The sequence below is a fragment of the Anolis carolinensis genome, chromosome 2 (assembly GCF_035594765.1).
Source record: "Anolis carolinensis isolate JA03-04 chromosome 2, rAnoCar3.1.pri, whole genome shotgun sequence".
Taxonomy (NCBI): Eukaryota; Metazoa; Chordata; class Lepidosauria; order Squamata; family Dactyloidae; genus Anolis; species Anolis carolinensis.
The window spans coordinates 4344135-4363015 of NC_085842.1; the positions used below are offsets into that span (position 1 = coordinate 4344135).

The window sequence follows — 18881 nt, forward strand, 5'->3', positions numbered from 1 at the left end:
TACTAGCCTAGGCGCAGGCTAGGGATTTGGGAAGGATACACCTTAGAAAGCATCGTTTTTTTTGTTGTTTTTTTTATGAAACAAGTCAAGTACATACTGCACCTCTGGAGTCACTTTAACTTTTATTTTAATGTCTCGGTGTCCTTTACGCAAAGTTTTAACACCAATATAGAAATCAATGAATGCTTGTTCACATATAGCTTAACTATTTCACTTCTTGTCCTCGAGAAATGACCAGCTTCTGGATTGAATCAGGGTAGAACGTATGGAACATACTGGGTATGTGGAAAATAACCTATAATTATCACATATTTCTGATGGTCTTAGGAACCCAAATCCTTCTAGTATTTTCTATTGTCATGGGGGTTCTATGTGGGAAGTTTGGCCCAATTCTATCGTTGGTGGGGTTCAAGGGGCTCCTTGATCGTAGGTGAACTATAAATCCCAGCAATTACAACTCCTAAATGTTAAGGTCTATTTTACCCAAACTCCACCAGTGTTCACATTTGGGCATATTGAGTATTTGTGACAAGTTTGGTCCAGATCCATCATTGTTTGGAGTCCAAAGTGCCCTTTGGATGCAGGTGAACTACAACTCCAAAACTCGAGGTCAATGCCCACCAAACCCTTTCAGTATTTTCTATGATCACTAGCTGTGCCCAGCCATGCATTGCTGTGGCGAAGTATGGTGGGATGGGAAATAAAGTATTGGGGAATTGGTGGTAGTTAGGGTAAAGGGTAAAGGTGTGGAGTCCAGATAATCCAGTGCAAAGCAGATAATAAATGGGTTATATAGCTGTGTGGAAGGGCCTTGAGTCTACACTGCCAACTAATCCAGTTAAAATCTGATAATTTGTATTTTATAGGCAGTGTGGAAGAGGCCTAAGTGAGGCCTTACTCTGCCTGTCCCTGGGTGAGTGGGTTGCTAGGAGACCAAGTGGGCGGAGCTTATCCTTCTAACTGGCAGCAATTGGATAAAAACAATTATTCCTCTCCCTCTAATTAGTACTTTATTTTTCTTTTCTTTTTGTTGTATGAACGTAGAGGCATGGATGAGGGGTTGTGTTGTCAATTTTCGAGGTTGTGGGGTGTTTAGTTTTGTTGTTTTGGCGGTCGCCAGGATTCCATCACTCTTTTATATATATAGATAAGAGTTCTGTGTGCCAAGTTTGGTTCAGTTCCATTGTTGGTGGAGTTCAGAATGCTCTTTGATTGTAGGTTAACTATAAATCCCAGCAACTACAACTCCCAAATGACAAAACCAACCCCACCAGTATTCAAATTTGGGTGTATCGGATATTTGTGCGAAATGTGGTCCAATGAATGAAAACATACCCTGTATATCAGATATTTACATTATGATTCATAACAGTAGCAAAATGGATTATGAAGTAGAAATAAAAATAATTTAAATAAATAACCTATTTCCGGAACTTGCCAAGAAACTAAACAGCCTAGACAACTTTCATTACATAATCACATGGCACTCGATAATAGTCTTACCCTTGCAAAGAGGATTTTGTGCATTCATTGCCTTTGAATGCTGCATCCATGTAAATTAAACACGTTTTTACTATAGCAAAAATAATTTCCAAGGAAAGTCCTCCTGGGATTGGCTTATCCTCCTGGATTGGATTGACACCACAACACAATTCAAACTGCATTGTTTGGCAGTGTAGACCCAGTCCAAGTTATCCAATTTGCATTGTTGAAAGTATTCGTTGTGGAAGTCATAGCAATAATAGCTTTGGTAGTAGCATGTTATATACCGTATATACTCAAGTATAAGCCGAGTTTTTTCAGATATTTTAAGGGCTGAAAAAACCCCACTCGGCTTATATTCGAGTGAGGGTCCTGGTTGGCTTGTACTTGAGTATATAGGTACAGTAGAGTCTCGCTTATCCAACGTTCTGTATTATCCAACGCAGTCTGCCTTTTAGTAGTCAGTGTTTTTGTAGTCAATGTTTTCAATACATTGCAATGTTTTGGTGCTAAATTCGTAAATACAATAATTACTGCATAACATTACGGTGTATTGAACTGCTTTTTCTGTAAGTTTGTTGTAAAGCATGATATTTTGGTGCTTAATTTGTAAAATCAAAACGTAATTTGACATTTAATAGGTTTTTTCTTAATCCCTCCTTATTATCCAACATTTTTGCTTAAACTAATTTAAGATAATAAGAATACAATAAGATAAGACTGTCCAACTCTGATTACAGTAGAGTCTCACTTATCCAACGCTCGCTTATCCAACGTTCTGGATTATCCAACGCTTTTTTGTAGTCAATGTTTTCAATACATCGTGATATTTTGGTGCCAAGTTTGTAAATACAGTAATTTCTACATAGCATTACTGCGTATTGAACTACTTTTTCTGTCAAATTTGTGGTCTAATATGATGTTTTGGTGCTTAATTAGTAAAAGCATAACTTAATTTGATGTTTAATAGGCTTTTCCTTAATCCCTCCTTATTATCCAACATATTCGCTTATCCAACGTTCTGCCAGCCCGTTTATGTTGGATAAGTGAGACTCTACTGTATTCCAAAACATTGAACTTACTGATGCCTCAATCAATGTAATTCTATTGGTATCTATTTTTATTTTTGAAATGTACTATTTATTTATTTACCATATTTATATCCCACCTTTCTCTACCCCTGGGGGGGACTCAAGGCGGCTTACAAATGTCATAGTGCCTAAAACATGAAATAAGATTAAATTAAAATTGAACATACATAAAAACATAGTTAAAAGACACAATCCAATGTTGAGACACGTCACCCAAAGGCAAGGTCTAAAGCCGTTCCATAATCAATTGCACGATTTCCAGTAAATTTGATGCACTGTACTGTTTCTCAAAGGCCTGCTCCCAAAACCAAGTTTTATCTCTCTTTCTAGGAGCCTCCGGTAGCCTAGGGGATAAAAGCCTTGTGACTTGAAGGTTGGGTTGCTGACCTGGAAGCTGCCAGGTTCGAATCCCACTCGAGGAGAGTGTGGATGAGCTCCCTCTATCAGCTCCAGCTCCATGTGGAGACATGAGAGAAGCCTCCCACAAGGATGGTAAAACATCAAAACATCTGGGCATCCCCTGGGCAACGTCCTTGCAGACGGCCAATTCTCTCACTCCAGAAGCAACTCCGGTGGCTCCTGACACGAAAAAACCCTCTTTCTGAAGGCCAGGAGGGAGGGGGCTGATCGAATAGCACTTGGAAGGGAGCTCCACAACTGAGAAGGCCCTATCTTTCGTCCTTACAATCGAGCTTGCAAAGAAGGTGGGACCAAGAGTAGAGCCTCCCCAGATGATCTTAGACTTCAAGGTGGTTCATAAGGGGACATTTGGACAGGCAGACTGGGCCGGAACCATACTGTACTAGAAACCGTTTAGGGTTGTACTAGTAGCTGCTTTATTTCCCACCCTCGTCTTATACTCAAGTCAATAAATTTTCCCAGTTATATGTGGTAAAATTAGACGCCTCAGCTTATATTCGAATCGGCTTGTACTCGAGTATATACGGTAAGTCATTGTCCTTCTAATAATGAATGTACACACCCCAAGTGTTTATCGTGTGAATTTCATTATTATGTTTTCTCTCAGAATTTCACGATCTTCCAGCTCCACTCTACGGTCAACATGACCCATGACCCTAGAATAGATCTGGAGGATCTAGAGATTCCTCAAGAGGTGTTTCCTCAGGATTAAAAAAATTAGTATTAATGGTTTTTTTCACAGGAGTCTAGGGTCAACCCTGAAGATGTGGAGAACCTATATAGTTGCTGTCTGTAGTATCTCCTTCAGGAAAGATAAACCAAAGTATAAACTTAGGTTTATGTGCAATGGTTCCTTGGAAGAATGGTAACTATATGTTTTAAGTAACTATATGTTTTAAGTTTGACTAATGTATTTTATGGATTATTGTTAATGCTTTAAATGTGTTGCTGTTTTTATTGATCTGTTTGGCATTGAATTTTGTCTGTTGTTTTTAAGCCGCCCTGAGTCCCCTCGGGTGAGAAGGGTGGGGTAGAAATGTTGTGAATAAATATAATAATAATAATAATAATAATAATAATAATAATAATAATAATAATAGTTGACAGAGGGATCATGGCAATAATGAAAAGCAGTGGGGATAGTGAGTCTCCCTGGAAAATTCCTCTTCTGATGTTGACAAGTCCGTAGCTTTCATTTTCAACAAACTGAACTGTTTTCCAGTGCTCCATCATATTTTCAATAAAAGTGCCAACCTTTTTACAAATCCCGATGGCATCCAGGCACTTGATGATCCAGCTGTGTGGGAGTGAGTCAAAGGCCTTGTTGTAGTCAATCCACGTCACATGGAGATTAGTTTTTTTGGCTTTTACAGTTCTCCAGAATCATTTTGTCAATTAATAACCGGTCTTTTGTGCCCCTGCTTGTCTGTTCGTTGCCTTTCTATTCATCTAGCATGATGCTCTTTTCTTCAAGATAGTCTTGAATCCAGGCAGACAAAGTTTTGGAACACAACACATCAGACCTCACGGTTGTGGAAAAGAAAAATGTTATAAAAGGTGACAGTCGGACTGATGAAAAACAACAGGAAAAACTCAGGCGTTATCAGGACCTCAAGATCGAACTGCAAATGCTCTGGCATAAACCAGTACAGGTGGTCCCAGTGGTGCCGTGCCAAAAGATCTCAGCCAGCATTTGGAAACAATAAACATTGACAAAATTACCATCTGTCAAGTGCAAAAGGCCACCTTACTGGGACCTGTACGCATCATCCGAAATTACATCACACAGTCCTAGACGCTTGGGAAGTGTTCGACTTGTGATTTTGTGATACAAAATCCAGCATATAGATCTTGTTTGCTGTGTCAGACTATGTCTTTGTGTCAATAATAATTCATAAACATGAAAATGACAGGCATATTCATGTTTTGTTCCTCATATGGGTTTTCTGATGAGTACGTCGATGTGAACTCTGGCTGAACCTTTTCCCACACTCCATGCACTGATACGCTTTTTCCCCTGTGTGAGTCCTCAGGTGTAAATGGAGGTGCCCGCTTTCCCTGAAGCTCTTTCCACATTCCGTGCATATATACGATTTCTCTCCCGTGTGAGTTTTTTGGTGGGTGTGTAGGTGTGCACTCTGACAGAAGCTCTTTCCGCATTCTATGCATTTGTAGGGTTTCTCTCCTGTGTGGGTTCTTTGGTGTGAGCGCAGATTTCCACTCTGGCTGAAGCTCTTCCCACATTCCATACACGGGTATGGCTTCTCCCCCGTGTGAGTTCGGAGATGTGCGAGCAGATGTCCGCTCCAGCTGAAGCTCTTACCGCACTCCATGCAACTATATGGTTTCTCTCCGGTGTGAGTTTTTACATGTGAGCGCAATGACTGGCTAGAAGAGAAGCTCTTTCCACATTCTAAGCATTTTTTCGGTTTTTCGTCTGTGTGGGTTACTTGATGGGAATTAAGATGTGAGCTCTGGCTGAAGCTCTTCCCACAATACATGCATTTATATGGTTTCTCCTCTGTGTGGGTTTTTATATGTGACCGCAAGTTTGAGCTCTGACTGAAACACTTACCACACTCTATGCAAACATAGGGTTTCTCCCCCGTGTGAGTTCTTTGATGTGAACGTAAAACGCTACTATGAGAGAAGCTCTTGCCACAGTCCAGGCACTTATACGGTTTCTCCCCTGTGTGTACTCTCTGGTGTGTAGAAAGCTGTCCACTCTGACTGAAGGCCTTTCCACATTCCGTGCATCTGAATGGCTTCTCCCCTGTGTGGATCCTGTAGTGTGTATTGAACTCCCATTTGTCTCTGCATATTTTCCAACACAGAGAACACTGGAATAGTTTTGACCGCAAGTTCAGAAGTTCAGGGGGATAAGCACCCCGAGAAGCAACGTTCTTCCTATCCCTTGACCAATTTCCTTTCTGAGTTTTTGGTCTCCTCTGATTTCCAAGTTTTTCTTTTTCCATGTCAAGCTTGGTTATGTCACAGGATCTCACCATTGGCTCCTGATAGGTCTCACTCTCCAGCTTGTCTTCTTGAGGAAAAAGAGAAAGATCTGATTAGTAACAATCCCTTCTTTACCACCAAGACCCCCCCCCCCCCCCAAGCACTCACACACTTTCCTCGGGTGAGAAGGGCGGGGTATAAATGTTGCAAATAAATAAATAAATAAATAATAAGCCTTGGTGAAATAAACATTCCCTTTGGAGCACGCTATTATCACAGCAAATAGCATCTGTTTGGATCAATTGCCCTATTTACTAGGAAGAAGAACCAGACCCCTTTCCTTCCAGGTGACGGAGTAACAGAATCCATTTACAGTAGAGTTCTGGTTATCCCACTTCCGCTTATCCAACACACTGTATTATCTGATGTGCCGGCGTCTCACCCCTTCCGGCGGGTGCCCAGCACTTGCAGAGGCCTGCTGTATATTGCTGTTTTTCTAGGCAGCAACACACAGGGGCTTCTCCAAGCCGGGTGCTTGCCAGGAGGGAGGAGATGCAGCTGGTGCAGACTTTTCCCTCCCAGCAAGCACCCAGTACTAAAAGAGGCCCCCTGCACATTGCTGCCTAGAAAAACAGCTGTTTTTCTAGGCAGCAGTGGGCCTCTCCAAGCCGGGTGCTCGATGGGATGGAAAAGCCTCCTCCCTCTCGGCCAAGCACCGGGCTTGGAGAGGCCCGCTGCGGGTTGCTGTCTAGAAAAACAGGAACGCACAGTGGGCCTCTGCAAGCCCGGTGCTTGCCAGGAGGGACGAGAAGCGACCAGTGCAGACTTTTCCCTCCCGGCAAGCACCCAGTGCTTGGAGAGGCCCGCTGTGCATTGCTGCCTAGAAAAACAGCTGTTTTTCTAGGCAGCAGCGGGCCTCTTCAAGCTGGGTGCTTGTTGGGAGGGAAAAGTCTCCTCCCTTCCAGCTAAGCATCCGGCTTGCCAGGAAGGATAAAAGGGCCTCACTATTATCCAACAGTTTCAGTTATCCAACATTTGGCCTGCCCGTTTATGTCGGATATCCGGAACTCTATATAAAATTATTAGCTTGGGGACCCAACGATGCCTGGGTTATTTGAAAAAGGCATGATTCATTTTTGGATGTTAGATATTCTCAGTTTAGTGCGGGTGAACTACAATTCCCAGAATCGTGGGTCAATCCTCCCTGTTGGGTCTGTGTGCCAAGTTTGGTCCAGATACGTTGCCATCTGGCTGTAGTGCTCTCTGAATTGTTTGGGTTCATAGTGCACTCTGGATGTAGGTGAACTACAACTCCTATAAATCCCCCCCAAGACCTCCAATATTTTTTATTGGTCATGGGGGTTCTGTGTGCCAAATTAGTTCCAGGGCCATCACTGGTGGGGTCCAGAGTGCTCTTTGATTGTAGGTGAACTATAAATACCAGTGCCTACAACAGCTGTAAGTTTGGCCCAGATACGACATCTGGCTGTAGTGCTCTCTGGGTTTGGGTTCATAGTGTGTTCTGGGTGTAGGTGAACTACAACTCCTATAAATCCCCCCAAACGTCTCCAGCGTTTTTCTTTGGTCATGGGGGTTCTGTGTGCCCAATGTGGTCCAGGTCCATGGTCAGTGGGGGTCACAGTGTTCTGACTTGATGCAGGGTGAACTACAACTTCCATCATGTGGAGTCAATCCCCCAAACTCCTCCAGTATGTTTAGCTGCTGCTCAGTTCTGCTCTGTTATGCAGACAGAGTTGAAAAGAGTAGGAAAGGGTTAAGGGAGAAGCAGTGGGCAGGGTCATGCAAATTCCACAGCAATGGAGAGATAAAGGTATCCTGGGATGCCTGCCTGTGGTGGAGGAAACACTAACATCTAGGATGAAATGGTCCCCGAATGAAAGCATTCCTTGGGTGGTGGGCCGTAATGTTTGGGGAGGACATTGGTAGGGTTTGGGCTACATGTTCATGGCGGTCACTATAACCTGCAATGTCAGTGGAAGGAGGGCCATTGGTGTCTCAGGGGGAACTAGAGCTGTTTGTGGAGGTGGGAGGCTGTCTGTGTAAGTGGACACATCTGCCACATACACACATACACATTTTTAACTTTTATTATGTGTATAGATATAGAAAGAACCTTTTAGGAAGGAAAGGCCTGACGAACTATATCGAACAAAGTCTCACAGAAATTGATGTATAAGTAACATCAAAAGTATAAGAACAATCAAAAGCCATTGTTGTAACCACCAAGCATCTGTTACTGAAACCATCATGCTGTCGCTTACATACCTCACCAGTGACAAATAAACAGACAGTTATTGTTTCACCTTATTCAATGTCTCTCTCTCTCAAATCCCAACAATAATAAAAGTAAGGCTCCTGAACACATGAACAGTGGGATATTTGGAATAAACCCTTATCCTCTATATATTTTGGAGGCACAGGATAAGCACAGGACATTGGCCTTTCAGGAGCAACCCAAAGAAGACAAAAGGAATCCTTACCCAGAGAAGCCATGCTCCCGTCATCCTCCATCCTGACTTCCTTATAGGGTGACCCTATTCCTTCTCTGCAAGTTTCACAGACACCTTCGGAAAGGTCACAAGATGCTGAAAGACGTAAAGATTAAGTAAATGGGTTCCTAGTTACACACCAAACTACATACCCTCAAGTACAATGATATGCACTGGTCAATGGTCAATAAACAGGTATCTATATATATAAAAGAGGGATGGCATCAGGGCAGCGGACAAAACAACAAAACTACAGGCCCCCCAACCTTGAAATTTGACAACACAACCCATCATTCACGCCTCTAGGTTGATACAACAAAAAGAAAAGAAAAATAAAGTCCTAATTACAGGGAGAGGAATAATAGTTTTAATCCAATTGCTGCCAGTTAGAAGGATAAGCTCCGCCCACTTGGTCTCCTAGCAACCTACTCAGCTCAGGGGACAGGCACAGTTAGGCCTCACTTAGGCCTCTTCCACAGATTATCAGATTTTAACTGGATTATATGGCAGTGTAGACTCAAGGCCCTTCCACACAACTATATAACCCATTTAGAATCTTATATTATCTGCTTTGAACTGGATTATCTTGACTCCACACTGCCATATAATCCACTTCAGTGTGCATACTAAACATAAAGACAACCATACAACAGACATTCAGTACCACCACTACCTCAACAATTTCTCACCAACACCACAGCAATGCGTGGCCAGGCACAGCTAGTAAAATATAAACTTACTAGCTGTGCCCGGCCACACATTGCTGTGGCTTATGGGAATCATTTGTTGGCCAGGTGGAATAGCAGTGAATAGCCTTGCAGCCTCAAAGCCTGTCTACTTCCTGCTTGGGGGAATCCTTTGTTGGGAGGTGTTAGCTGGCCCTGATTGTTGCCTGTCTGGAATTTCTCTGTTGTCAGAGTGTTGCTCTTTATTTACTGTCCTGATTTTAGAGATTATATTGTTCTGTATTATACCACAACAATTATTATATATTATATTTATAACCTTATATTATCTGCTTAGAACTGGATTATATGAGGCCCCTTCTACACAGCTGTATAAAATCCACACTGAACTGAGTTATATGGCAGTGTGGACTCAAGATAATCCAGTTCAAAGCAGATACTGTAGATTATCTGCCTTGGCATTCTGGGTGTGGAAGGGCCTTGAGTCTACACTGCCATATAATCCAGTTCAAATCAGATAATCTGTATTTTATAGGCAGTGTGGAAGAGGCCTGAGTGAAGAGGCCCTGGGCACCATTCTGGCTGAGTGGGTTGCTAGGAGATGAAGTGGGCGGAGCCTACCCTTCTAACTTGCAGCAAGGGGAAAACACAGTTCTTCCTCTTCCTCTAATTTGGACTTTATTTTTCTAGGGTTTTTTTTTCTTTGAAAGACATAGACTGGATGACTATGTCTTTTGTGGCTAAATTTGGTGTGATTTGGTTCAGTGGTTTTGTTGTTTACTCCATAGTAAAACATCACATTACATTTATATATATATAAGATATTTAATGAATTACAATAAGTACAGAATTTACAATTATAATGCTGATGCTCCGTACATCAAAATGAATATATAACCGAACAATGCTGGCTCTATACATAAATTTGCCCCTTATGAAATCAATCAGTTGAAATGAAGAGCATGTAGAACACACAACCGGTTTCAACTCTCAGTCTTCCTCAGGTGAATTCATCTGAGAAAATTATAATGAATTAACAGGAGCACATAACATATCCACACAAATACAGTTATAACTCTGACATAAGTACTCAAAATTGTACATTCGCCCTTTACATTCTTCTCTCAAGTTTGTATTCCTATATCTTTTTTCTCTGATGGGTACTGAACAAAAGGAACATACAGTGGCTATAACAAGATCAAAAGTTTTAAGATTTCAAATTCAAAAGTTTATATACATATCCGTATACTCACAGTGTCTGTGAATTTATGTATTTCTGTGACTCTCTGTTAGTTCTTACTGCGAGTATAGAATGTTCTTTGGGATCACCCATAATATAATGGGAAAATTTATCATCAGGTGAGATGATTTCAAGTACCAGCTAGACTGTATGGATCCATTTAAAGCGATAAGGAGCTACTGCATATAATGATATATATTCATTTTGATGTACGGCACATCAACTTTACAATTGTAAATTCTGTACTTACGGTATTTCATTAAATATAAGTTTATATTCTATACTTGTTTATTGACCATTGACCAGTGCATATTGTTGCACTGTATACCGTATATACTCGAGTATAAGCCGACCTGAATATAAGCCAAGGCACCTAATTTTACCACAAAAAACCTGGGAAAACATTAACTCCAGTATAAGCTGAAATACCAATAAAATTACATTAATTGAGGCATCAGTAGTTTAAATGTTTTTGAATCTTTACATCAAACTGTAATTTAAGATATGACTGTTCAACTCTGATTAAATCATTATTTCCATCTTCTTCAATGTAAATGTGCTTATGTATCCTTTCAATAATAATAGAGTAAAATAATAAATGTAATAATAATAATAATAATAAATGCAGTAAAATAATAAATGCAATAATAATAATAAATGCAATAATAATAATAATAAATGCAGTAAAATAATAAATGTAATAATAATAAAATAGAGTAAAATAAATGTAAAAGTAACAACAATAATAGAGTAAAATAATAAATGTAATAATAATCATTAATAGAGAAAATAATAAATATACAATATATACTTGAGTATAAGCCGACCTGAATATAAGCCCCTCAGGACCTTCACCCGAGTATAAGCCGAGGAGGTTTTTTTTCAGTCTTAAAAAAGGGCTGAAAAACTAGGCTTATACTCAAGTATATACAGTATATTAGCTTGGAAAGAAGTAAAGAAACATTTGACATTCAGAAATAATTTCTCCAATGAGATGTTCCACAAAGCGAAAAAGGGAGAGAGCCCACTTGTACCCCTCTTTGTTCTCACTGTTGGAGACACATCCAGCTAAAAGGAAATCTGAAAAAGGAAAGCAATCGATAGAGCCCAAATGCAAACCGCATCCCTCTTATACAGTGAGAAATTACTTTTAATCCTTGCAAGACTCGCTCTCAATGTCAGCGCTCAAAAGTGGCACAACATTTTCTGAGGATATAATTACTTCATTATTTATATAGAGCAACAGATATCTATATCTATATAAATGTTCTGCATAGTTTCTGCTTTAAGGTAAACAAAAAACTAAACAACCCAAACCCACAAAACTTGGCCACAAAATACATGGTCATCCAGACTGTGTTAAGACATCAAAAAACCCAAGAAAAATAAAGTCCTAATTAAAGGGAGAGGAATAACTCTTTTTTTCCCCATTGATGCCAGTTAGAAGGCTAAGCTTCGCTCACTTTGTCTCCTAGCAACCCACTCAGCCATTAAATGGCACCCAGGGCCTCTTCAATCAGGCCTCTTCCACACTGCCTATAAAATACAGATTATCTGTTTTGAACTGGATTATATGGCAGTGTAGACTCAAGGCCCTTCCACACAGCTATATTATCCATTTATAATCTTATCTGCTTTGAACTGGATTATCTTGAGTCCACACTGCCATATAATCCACTTCAGTGTGCATTTTATACAGCTGTGTAGAAGGAGCCTCATATAATCCAATTCTAAGAAGATAATATAAGATTATCAATATACAGTAGAGTCTCACTTATCCAACATAACACCCCGGCAGAAGGTTGGATAAGCGAATATGTTGGATAATAAGAAGGGATTAAGGAGAAGTCTATTAAACATCAAATTAGGTTATGATTTTATAAATTAAGCACCAAAACATCATGTTATACAACAAATTTGACAGAAAAAGTAGTTCAATGCGCAGTAATGCTATGTAGTAATTACTGTGTTTACGAATTTAGCACCAAAACATCACAGTGTATTGAAAACATTGACTACAAAAACATTGACTACTAAAAGGCCGACTGTATTGGATAATCCAGAACATTGGATAAGCGAATGTTGGATAAGTGAGATTCTGCTGTAATATGAAATAATTACTGCGGTATAATAATACAGAACAATATAATCTCTAAAACCAGGACAGTAAATAAAGAGCAACACTCTGAAAGTAGGGAAATTGGGAATTCCAGAAAGGAAACAATCAGGGCCAGTTAACACTTCCCAACAAAGGATTCTCCCAGGCAGGAAACAAACAGGCTTTGAAGCTGCAAGGCTAATTGCAGCATTCATACCTGCCACACCGAGACTATTAATTGCTATTCAAACTGGCCAACCAAGGATTGCGCAAGGTAGAAAGTGGCCAGGCTTGCAAGCAGCAAGGCTATTCAGTGCTATTCCACCTGGCCAACAAAGAATTCCCATAAGCCACAGCAACGCGTGGCCGGGCAAAGCTAGTTATTTATATAGAGCAACAGATATCTATATATCTCTATTAAGTGTTAAGTTGTTCTGTAACTAAATCAAGTATGACACTGATTTATAGAGTGCATATAATATGTACGGTAAGATTATTGTTACTACTGATACTAACAATAATATTACTGTACATATTACAGTACAGTCTCACTTATCCAACCTTCACTTATCCAACAATCTGGATTATTCAACACGGTCGGCCTCCTGCCACGATCCACAGCTGTTTCTCTAGGCAGCAAGGACTGAACTTTTCACGGATTTAATTCCCGACAATGTTGTTGCTGTAAGGTCATTCTATGCAATTCTATCTTTATTTGTAGTGTTTTTCTTAGTAGTCAAAGTTTTTGCAGTCAATGTTTTCAATACATTGCGATGTTTTGGTGCTAAATTTGTAAATACAGTAGAGTCTCGCTTATCCAACATAAATGGGCCGGTAGAACATTGGATAAGCGAAAATGTTGGATAATAAGAAGGGATTAAGGAAAAGCCTATTAAACATCAAATTGCATTATGATTTTACAAATTAAGCACCAAAACATCATGTTTTACAACAAATTGATCCCTTCTTATTATCCAACATTTTCGCTTATCCAATGTTCTGCCGGCCCGTTTATGTTGGATAAGTGAGACTCTACTGTATATGCATTGTATAAATCAGTGTCATAATTGATTTAGTTACAGAACAACTTAACACTTATATAGATATACAGTAGAGTCTCACTTATCCGACTTTCTGGATTATCTAACGCATTTTTGTAGTCAATGTTTTCAATACATCGTGATATTTTGGTGCTAAATTTGTAAATACAATCATTACTACATAGCATTACTGCGTATTGAACTACCTTTTTCTGTCAAATTTGTTGTATAACACGATGTTTTGGTGCTTAATTTGTAAAATCACAACCTAATTTGATGTTTAATAGGCTTTTCCTTAATGCCTCCTTATTATCCAACATACAGTAGAGTCTCACTTATCCAACACTCGCTTATCCAACGTTCTGGATTATCCAACGTTCTGGATTATCCAACGCATTTTTATAGTCAATGTTTTCAATATATCGTGATATTTTGGTGCTAAATTTGTAAATACAGTAATTACTACATAGCATTACTGCGTATTGAACTACCTTTTTCTGTCAAATTTGTTGTATAACATAACGTGATGTTTTGGTGCTTAATTTGTAAAATCACAACCTAATTTGATGTTTAATAGGCTTTTCCTTAATCTCTCCTTATTATCCAACATACAGTAGAGTCTCACTTATCCAACACTCGCTTATCCAACGTTCTGGATTATCCAACGCATTTTTATAGTCAATGTTTTCAATATATCGTGATATTTTGGTGCTAAATTTGTAAATACAGTAATTACTACATAGCATTACTGCGTATTGAACTACTTTTTCTGTCAAATTTGTTGTATAACATAACGTGATGTTTTGGTGCTTAATTTGTAAAATCACAACCTAATTTGATGTTTAATAGGCTTTTCCTTAATCCCTCCTTATTATCCAACATATTTGCTTATCCAACATTCTGCCGGCCCGTTTATGTTGGATAAACGAGACTCGACTGTAATTACTTCCCGAAATGTCAACATGTTTACTTTGGAAGGGATACATTGTATTCTTGTTTTGGATACTCACAGGAAATTTGGCGAAGGCGATTTTGCTGCTTCCTTGTTCCTTTTGCAGGCGGCAGATCACTCGCATTCAGATGAACAAAAGCCGGGGAGGATGCTTGCACGGCGTGCGTGTTTCTCTCCTCGGCATCTCTTTCTCTCCAGTCCGACACACCCTTCACTTGGGATCCTGCAGGAGGGGAAAAGGAGACAGACAGACAGACAGGCAGACCGACAGAGAGAGGCAGGTGTGCCTTTTGTCCTCCAAAGAGCAGAAGCACAGGTTTCCAGAGAGACAAGAGAAGCAAACAAAAGGGGGAGCAGGCGGGAGGAAAGGGGCCGCTTGAGGGGGGAGCAGTGAGGCCCACACGGAGACACGGGCATGGCCCTTGCTTGGAAATATTTGTAAATATTTGATGTTAGGACATGTGTCATAATCATGTTATTCTACCATGACATCCCCAGTGCAGTCGCATAAAATAAGGACAAATGGGCCAGGAAGGTGACATTAGCTGGCCATTTGATGGGCTTTGATGTGCAAGAAAGGGGGAACATCAGAGCATCTCGGTGATGGATGCCTGCCCTATACAGACTGAGAGCAGGGTAAGATTGATCAATGGCTCTGATGTGTGGGAAAGGGCAGGCATCAGTCAGAAGATTCCTGTGATGTATAACATTATAGGGTAAGCCCCATATATATGGAACACCTCATACCCTGTTTCCCCGAAAATAAGACATCCCCAGAAAATAAGGCCTAGTAAAGGTTTTGCTGGATTGCTAAATATAAGGCCTCCCCCAAAAGTAAGACCTAGCAAAGTTTTTGTTTAGAAGCATGCCCGCCAAACACAACACCAGAGCACACAGTATTGGTAAATGTACATACCATTGAATGTTGTACATGGAAATAATGGTAGTAACAAGAAATTTTTGATAGGATTCACAGTTTGTCTGGTTATGCTGGTTTGTGATGAGAACTACTGTACAGTATATAATAAATGTCAAAAAATTTGTTCAACAATAAATTTAAATTCTTCTTCATTGAAAAATAAGACATCCCCTGAAAATAAGACCTAGCACATCTTTGGGAGCAAAAATTAATATAAGACACTGTCTTATTTTCGGGGAAACACGGTATATATCCCATGTGTGTATATGTATATTATTATTAATTCATTTCTATCCCGCTTTTCTCCCATGGATGGGACTCAAAGCAGCGTACAAAGTTTAAAACCAATATAAATACATCAGAACACAATACATAATCAACTAAACATCATTTACAAATGCAGTAGAGTCTCACTTATCCAACCTTCATTATCAAATGTTCTGTGTTATCCAACACAGTTTGCCTTTTAGCAGTCAGTGTTTTTGTAGTCAATTTTTCAATACATTGTGAAGTTTTGGTGCTAAATTCGTAAATACAACTATTACTACGTAACGTTACTGTGTATTGAACTGCTTTTTCTTTCCATTTGTTGTAAAACATGATGTTTTAATTTGTAAAATCATAATGGAATTTGATGTTTAATAGGCTTATTATCCAACATTTTAGCTTATCCAACGTTCTGCCAGCCCGTTTATGTTGGATAAGTAAGACTCTACTGTATAAAAATAACCTAATTTAACACATCATATAAAACAGTTAAAACTTACAAGTACCAATTAAAAGTATCAATAACCTCCAGCCATTGAGGTTGTTTGTAAAACTAAAAATTATACGGCTTCTAAGACACCTCTTTTCCAAGGTCAGATTGCAGTAAATGCCACAAGCATTTACATACAAATGTATGTATATCTGTATCTGTATCTGTGTGTGTGTGTGTATTAGATTGTATTTGTGTGTGTGACAGAATATACACACACATGCACATCCATACGTACAGGTATATAAGGATAAGGGATGCTCAATGTAGGTAAAGATTTCCCCCAACATTAAGTCTAGTCGTGTCCGACTCTGGTGGGGGTTGGTGCTCATCTCCATTTCTAAGCCAAAGAACCGGTGTTGTCTGTAGACACCTCCAAGGCCATGTGGCCGACATGACTGCATGGAGCACCGTTACCTTCCCATTGGAGCGGTATCTATTGATCTACTTACATTTGCATGTTTTCAAACTGCTAGGTTGGCAGAAGCTGGGGCTAACAGCAAGCGCTCACTCCGCTCCCTGGATTTGAACCTGCAACCTTTCGGTCTGCACGTTCAGCACCTCAGCAGTTTATCGGGGGCTCAATGTACACTATATATATAGACATACACATTCTCTCTCTCTCTCACACACACACACACACACATTGATATGTGGACACAGTCATCCCCCCAGCCATATATAGCAAAAATATGAAATGCAGATTTGATAAATATGGATATGAATATATATTGTGTTGGTATGAATGGAAGAATGAATGAATGAAAACTAATAATTTTGGAGACACCATTCTAAAATATTAAGGTCTGCAATGACTAACCTCCTACTTGCTGAATTGTAATAAAAAGTTGCAATGTGTGAAATAGTCGAGCTGCCTGGTAAAACGTGATAGGAACTGGGACAGTGTTAAGAGAAATGTTTACATCAAGTTAAGGAAATATTTACAACTGTTAAGAAGGAAGTCAACACAAGGCTAACACCAATCAAAAAGAATCAACATCTGGTGCAGGAAACTGAGATGGAGCTAGGATATTCCAGGATGGAAGATGTCTAGCATTAATTTGCAACTTTGGGACAACATCAGTAAAATATTGCTATATAAGTGACATTATGACAATCCAGCAATTGTGACAGACAGAGACGCTGTTCACCCACCATGCTCTGCTACATGGGAAGGCCAGAGATAGTGTACGTGTCAGAGCTGCTATGGGAAAGCAGGATTCTGCTCACTTTTGGGGCCTCTTTTTCTCATGGGAAGAAAAAAAGAGTGCGTTTTAGAGTCATGTAGTTGCATAGAATCTGTATGTTTGCATGAGAGGTTGTTATGCTTTGTGGGCAAGCTGGCCATTATTATCCTCGGTTCCTGGACGAGTCTGAGGCAGGTGGAGAAAGCAGAGAGGGGAAAGAAAGAAAACCAGACTGCCTCGGCCTCTTCTCTTTCATTGTTGTCTCTTTTGGGGACAAAAAGGCGGCTGATGAAGGGGCTGCTGGATGTAGGCTCTCCTCTTTTCACCACTTAGGCCTGGCTGCCGTATCAGGGACGGCTGTCTCCCTGGCAATGGTTGGTGCATTATTTTTTTCTCCACATGTTGGAGGGGGCCAGAGCTAAGGGGTTATATCTTGCACATGCACTGTGTTGTTTTCTTAATGTTTTGGATTTTTTTAATGTCCTTTTTTGGGGTTTTCTTTTTTCTTTGTGGTGGTCAGTCATTGGGTAGTGAGTTTTGTGGCCAAATTTGGTGTTATTTGCTCCAAGGGTTTTGCTATTAATTCGGTTCTACAAGCAGTATACAGTATAAACAGTAGAGTCTCGCTTATCCAACATAAACGGGCTGGAAGAACTTTGGATAAATGAAAATGCTGGATAATAAGGCAGGATTAAGGAAAAGCCTTAACAAATTGACAGAAAAAGCAGTTCAATATATGGCAATTATGAAGTAATTACTGTGTTTACAAATTTACCAAAACATCCCAATGTATTGAAAATATAGACTACAAAAAACATTGACTACTAAAAGGCAGACTACGTTGGATAATACAGAATGTTGGATAAGGGAGGTTGGATAAACAAGACTCTACTGTATATAGATTATATGGGTTGGGTGCAATAATAATAATAATAAATGTGTGTGTGTATTTATATGTGTGTATGTGTATATATATATATATATATGTATGTGTGTGTGTGTGTGTGTATATAGATATACACAATATAATTTACAATAATATATATATTAATTATAACATATTGTATATACATATAATATTCATATTATATTGTATATACATATAATATTCATAATATTATATTGTAATACGATATAATACTAATAATACAATATAATAATATTAATTATATATTATATTTTACATGTAATATTACTAATAATATTACAATATATTGATACAGTACAATATAGTAATTTATTACCAGTATTGCACTGTGCTAATATAATATTGTATGTAAATTTAATTTGTAAGCCGCTCTGAGTCTCCTTCGGGGTGAGAAGGGCGGCATATAAATGTAGCAAACAAACAAACAAATAAATAAATAATAAACCTCTATAAAACTTGGATTGATTACAAAAAAGCATTTGACTCACTGCCACATTGCTGGATTATCAAATGTCTAGATGTCATCGGGGTTTGTGAAAATATTAGAAAGTTCACTGAAAACGCAATGAAACAATGGAAAACTGAGTTGTTCATCATTGCAATGGTCCCTCTGTCA

At 39.3% G+C, this 18881-nt stretch overlaps 1 protein-coding gene and 1 long non-coding RNA gene across 3 annotated transcripts in view; one reads left to right on the forward strand and one right to left on the reverse strand.

The window, feature by feature from the left end:
• Positions 1–105: 105 nt before the first annotated feature.
• Positions 106–18881, reverse strand: part of LOC103277555 (zinc finger protein 239) — a 22823-nt gene continuing 4047 nt past the window's right edge. The window contains exons 2-4 of one of the 2 annotated variants that reach the window (XM_008123626.3): positions 14533–14697; positions 8450–8554; positions 106–6033 (exon numbers count right to left, since the gene is read on the reverse strand). In XM_008123626.3, the coding sequence (XP_008121833.2) occupies positions 4913–6033; positions 8450–8480 (1152 nt within the window). In that variant the 5' untranslated portion in view covers positions 8481–8554; positions 14533–14697 and the 3' untranslated portion in view covers positions 106–4912. Of the gene's footprint in view, positions 6037–8449; positions 8555–14532; positions 14698–18881 lie in introns of both variants that reach the window. The other variant, XM_008123625.3, reaches the window with a different exon arrangement.
• The window catches only part of LOC134296885 (uncharacterized), a 3189-nt gene continuing 1421 nt past the window's right edge, over positions 17114–18881 (forward strand). The window contains exon 1 of the long non-coding RNA XR_010003706.1: positions 17114–17711. This is a non-coding gene — a long non-coding RNA (uncharacterized LOC134296885). The remainder of the gene's footprint in view (positions 17712–18881) is intronic.